Source organism: Vombatus ursinus, unplaced genomic scaffold (genome assembly GCF_900497805.2).
Source record: "Vombatus ursinus unplaced genomic scaffold, bare-nosed wombat genome assembly UNPS02008996.1, whole genome shotgun sequence".
Classification (NCBI taxonomy): Eukaryota; Metazoa; Chordata; class Mammalia; order Diprotodontia; family Vombatidae; genus Vombatus; species Vombatus ursinus.
Genome location: NW_020948774.1, coordinates 1,168,140 through 1,173,100, shown reverse-complemented (window position 1 = coordinate 1,173,100; position 4,961 = coordinate 1,168,140). Strand labels below are relative to the sequence as shown.

General features: G+C 45.1%; 1 protein-coding gene across 1 annotated transcript; it reads right to left on the bottom strand.

Moving 5' to 3' along the window:
- Nucleotides 1-770: 770 nt before the first annotated feature.
- On the bottom strand, nucleotides 771-4,961 carry ACTG1 (actin gamma 1). The gene is made up of 6 exons (XM_027850126.1): nucleotides 4,876-4,961; nucleotides 3,292-3,425; nucleotides 2,914-3,153; nucleotides 2,169-2,607; nucleotides 1,863-2,044; nucleotides 771-1,746 (listed from the first exon to the last, which is right to left on the bottom strand). Exons 2-6 carry the CDS (start codon nucleotides 3,412-3,414, stop codon nucleotides 1,603-1,605), a joined length of 1,128 nt encoding a protein of 375 aa, XP_027705927.1. The 5' UTR covers nucleotides 3,415-3,425; nucleotides 4,876-4,961; the 3' UTR covers nucleotides 771-1,602.

The window sequence follows — 4,961 nt, the reverse complement described above, 5'->3', positions numbered from 1 at the left end:
AACCTGAAAATTGTGCAGACCCATAGGCCCTTAGTTCTAATGGGCTCACTTACCACAAGTGAGTCAGTCAAGATACACGTGGAGGGGAAAAAAAGAAAAGGCACCTAACAAGGTAGTAAAATTCTCTTAAGTCTTTTGGTTTTTTTTTTTATCAGTAGTGTGGCAATGTGGCATTTGGCATTTTTAATTACATTCTCCACAGATGTTTTTGTCTCCAGCCTCTCAACCCCTACCCATTAAGTACCAGGTAACATATATGCAAGTGCAAGAATGCTTATCTTGAGCTTGTCTTACGTTGAAAAAAATTTGTCAGATCAGCTTTTCAAGTAGTTCACTAAAGTTCCTCTCAAAACAAAAAGTTGTTGTGATACTTGACAACTAAGAGTTCATCATTCAATACTATAGCTACAAACTAAAAATTCTTTGTTTGGGAATTCCCCAATACCTATCATTATTTTGGTACTTCAACACCAGATTAATGTTAGTAAGTGGCAACTAACTGGCACAAATCAGAGCTGGAGTGTTAGTATCTTGGGGACTTTTGTTTTCATTCTGTTCTTTGCCTCATTACCACCAACTTTGCTAGGCCTTATTCAATAAGGAGAGGATAGGGATGAGACTAGTAATTTTTAGAGCTCATGTCCTTAAACTTTGCTTTATCTGGTTACTTTGTTCTGTAAATCTTAGCACAGGATAAAGATAATGTAAATGAGTGATTCTGTGACTTTGAACCCAGGAACTCAGATTTAACAAAAATCCAAACACCAGTATTCAGTTTACTTGCAGCACTTTTATTTTTCCTTACACAATGACGTGTTGGGCATTACAATTCTCAACTCTTAGGATGACTTACAAATTTTGGTATTCTACTGTCATGTGAGAACATTAAGGCAACGTACAAAAATCTTACATAAATTAACTAGATGCACAAATTTACAGGTTGTAAATGCAAACTTTTTTGCAACTCAAGGTTGAGTAACTTAGCCCCATGACATTGGGGGAAAACAGAGGGTTAAGGAGAAAAAAAAAAAAACCTGGTTCCTAAGGCTTGAATTCAATATGTATTCCTGCTAGGATGATGGCAAGACACAACACACATTTAATAAACTCTTGCCAGCCTTAGGAGAGAAATTCTGCAAGTCAGCTCTTTTAGATGCTGGAAATCTGACCTTTAGATACCCTGTACAGAACTGATGCTTTATAGAACTAAACTGTACAGCTGTTGAGTTGTCAATCAGCCAGATACCATATTGCCGTATTATCAGGTCAATTCTCTATGGAAGTTAACTCTTACCCTTATCTGTCAAAATGAAGTGACCTGTATCAGGGTTTAGATCAAAGATATGTACAAGGTATGCTAAAATGTACACCAAGGGAACAACTGTTAACTTGAATACGAGGTCAAATCAGTAACGGTTCAACAATCTAAAAAGTGCTGATATTTGTCTAATATCAGATACAAACTTCCCCAAGGACAAGTTTCTTTTCAAAGAAGGCTTATTCCAGTTTCATGAGGCTAACATGAGGTGTATATTTGCCAGGGCAAATTTTTACTTTGTGAATACTCATGCAGCAAATGCTACGCATCTGCTCGCAGTCCATTTAGAAGCATTTGCGATGGACAATGGATGGGCCAGATTCATCATATTCCTGCTTGCTGATCCACATCTGCTGGAAGGTGGAGAGAGAAGCCAGAATAGAGCCACCAATCCAGACGGAATACTTACGTTCAGGAGGAGCAATGATCTGAAGAGGAAAAACCAAAAATTTAGTTAGTATTGTCATAAAACTGCATTCAGAAATAAAATTTTGGCCAATTTCCCTAAAGGTAAAGATGATAATGGGACAATGTATACACTTACCTTAATTTTCATTGTGCTAGGTGCCAGGGCTGTGATTTCTTTCTGCATTCTGTCAGCAATTCCAGGGTACATGGTAGTACCACCAGACAATACTGTGTTGGCATATAGATCCTTTCGGATATCAACATCACACTTCATGATAGAATTGAAAGTGGTCTCATGAATGCCACAGGATTCCATACCTAAGAGACAAAAACCAAATACTTACTACCTCTAGTTTTACATTCCAAGGCTCATAATTATTTTAGTAAGCCTAGTAAAAGGGAGTGATTCACCTATTTCACATTATTTTCCAAAAATACCTACCCAGGAAGGATGGCTGGAAGAGGGCTTCTGGACACCTGAACCTCTCATTGCCAATGGTGATCACCTGGCCATCAGGAAGCTCATAGCTCTTCTCCAGGGAAGAGGAGGAAGCAGCAGTGGCCATCTCCTGCTCGAAGTCCAGGGCAACATAGCACAGCTTCTCCTTGATGTCACGAACGATTTCCCTTTCAGCTGTGGTAGTGAAGCTGTACCCTCTTTCTGTCAGTATCTTCATGAGGTAGTCTGTCAGATCACGGCCAGCCAAATCTAGACGAAGGATGGCATGGGGAAGGGCATAACCCTCGTAGATGGGCACAGTGTGGGTGACACCATCACCAGAGTCCATAACAATACCAGTGGTACGACCAGAGGCATACAGAGACAACACAGCCTGAATAGCAACATACATGGCTGGGGTGTTGAAGGTCTCAAACATGATCTGGAAGTAAAGAAAAGATCTAATTTAGTCAAGTTCAAGAACACCAATTAATCCATGCTTCACACACACACACACACACACACACCACATGCCAACATGCAACAAATTAGATGTGTGGAAAAAAAAAAGAAAAGCAAGAATGCAGGCAGAAACACAAAGAAGAAACCTTGAGACTTCAGGGAAGAAATGCCAGGAGAGGTACAGAACCCTGGAAATATTGAAAGAAAAACTTGGGTTTTAGAATTAACAAAAAAGGGTTTATATAACAGATGGTGTCGATACTTCAAATGAATGGACTGAAAATACCTGTGTCATCTTCTCTCTGTTGGCCTTAGGGTTTAAGGGAGCTTCTGTAAGGAGAACAGGGTGTTCCTCGGGGGCTACACGAAGCTCGTTGTAGAAGGTATGATGCCAGATTTTCTCCATGTCATCCCAGTTAGTAACAATGCCATGTTCAATAGGATATTTCAGAGTCAGGATACCTCTCTTGCTCTGGGCCTCATCACCAACATAACTGTCCTTCTGCCCCATGCCCACCATGACACCCTGTTAAAAAAAAAAGGGGGGGAGGGAGCGACAATTAGATTCACCGAGATCTTCATACAACTGCAAAACATGGCAAAACATGGTTTTTTTTTTTCAGTATCTTTAAGTGAAATGCAGGCAAGGATACTTTTTACTGACCTGGTGTCTTGGGCGTCCAACAATAGAGGGAAACACAGCCCGAGGAGCATCATCCCCAGCAAAGCCAGCTTTGCACATGCCAGAGCCATTGTCAATGACAAGAGCAGCAATTTCTTCTTCCATTTTTGTTTAATCTGTTCAAGACAAAGAAAAAAAAATTAAGATTTAATAATCTTTCCATTACTAATAACACAATTTCAATAATACCTCCTAGTCAACTTACCAATAATCAACCATTTCCTTTTTGAACCCTAATCACCTTAATAAACTATTAATATTAACCGAGCTGTTTCACTTTCCTCCGCCCTAATTCCAGGCATACAAACATGCCTAGTAAAGCAGAAAAGCAGGATGAGGGCTTGCAGATGAAGAGCTCCATACCCAGGTTCCTGGGCAGTGACTTAAAATAACTAGGGCACAGCAGCACCACCACTCTCCCTCCCAAAGAGAGAAGTCAATCCTCTACACTGCGCTGCTGCATTGCAGCCCCTCCTCTCCGCCGGTGAGCTCATCACTAGCATCACCTAGGCTCCGCACCTCTCAGCTCCTTGCCCTGGACTCCGCCTAACACGCAGAAAACCTACAACAATGAGAGTCCTTTTTGGGGAGGGACCGGACCCCCATTAGTAGCACATCTCACAAAATTCCTAACAAACCGGCCTGAGCAACCCTTCCCCCCTCCACTAGGGTGGTTATCACTTTGTTTCACTTCGGGGAAAGACGAAGGGGGTAGAGACGAAGGCCGGGGAGCCTAGTGCCCCTAGCGCACAATACAACAGCTTGGCCTCTTCGGTCTCCACCCAGTAGAATGCACAATGCACGCTCCCCCGCCAGCTGGCAGCGCGGCAACGGGCTGGCGCGAGGGGCACCCACGTCATCGATCCGACCCCCACGGGGCCCCCGCGCGCAGCCGCCGCAGCCGCTCTGCCCCACCCCACCCCACCACCACTCCCCAACGGACGCGCGCTCACTTCCGCCGGAACCCCGTTCCACTCTTCTCCCACCCGCCCCCCCAACCTTCTGAGGCCGTTTGAAATTTACCTTTCCTACTCTCTCCCCCCTCCCCCGTCCAATCCCCGTTAGGCCTCGTCCTTTTCGACCACGCCCACCTGCTCTACCGACTCGGCCAGGCGGAGGTGGGGGGAGAGGGTCAGTATCGCATCCTTGTCCCAGATAAGACTCCACCTTGCGCCCCCCCCACCCCAGCTAGGCGGGTGCACGCGGCCCGAGGAAGGGCAAGCGGGCGGGGGGAGGGGAGGGAGTAAACCTCCGATATGGCGCGCGCTTCTCGGCTCGATAACGAACACCGAGATCAGGCCTGGTCGGCCCACACAACGGGCACATATATAGAGACAGGAGGTGAGGGGATTAGGAAAAAGGGAAAAGAAAATACTCAAAGAAATGAGACTCTTCCCGCTGTCTCCCAAACGGGAAAGAGACTGGAAAAGGGGGAGAAAAATCGAGAAGGTAGGGATACATTACAAGGCAGAGCCCGCCCGCCCAGCGTTAGACCCTACAGTCCCCTAGCCCTGGCCTCGGCCGTTTCTACTCCTCCTCAGCATCGAGAAGCCCCGAGTTGCTTACCTGAGGCTGCGCACCGTCCTAATCTGAGAATTTAGAGCCGGGGGAAGGGATGGGGCAAATAATGGGGGTACGTCCAAAGTAGCCTA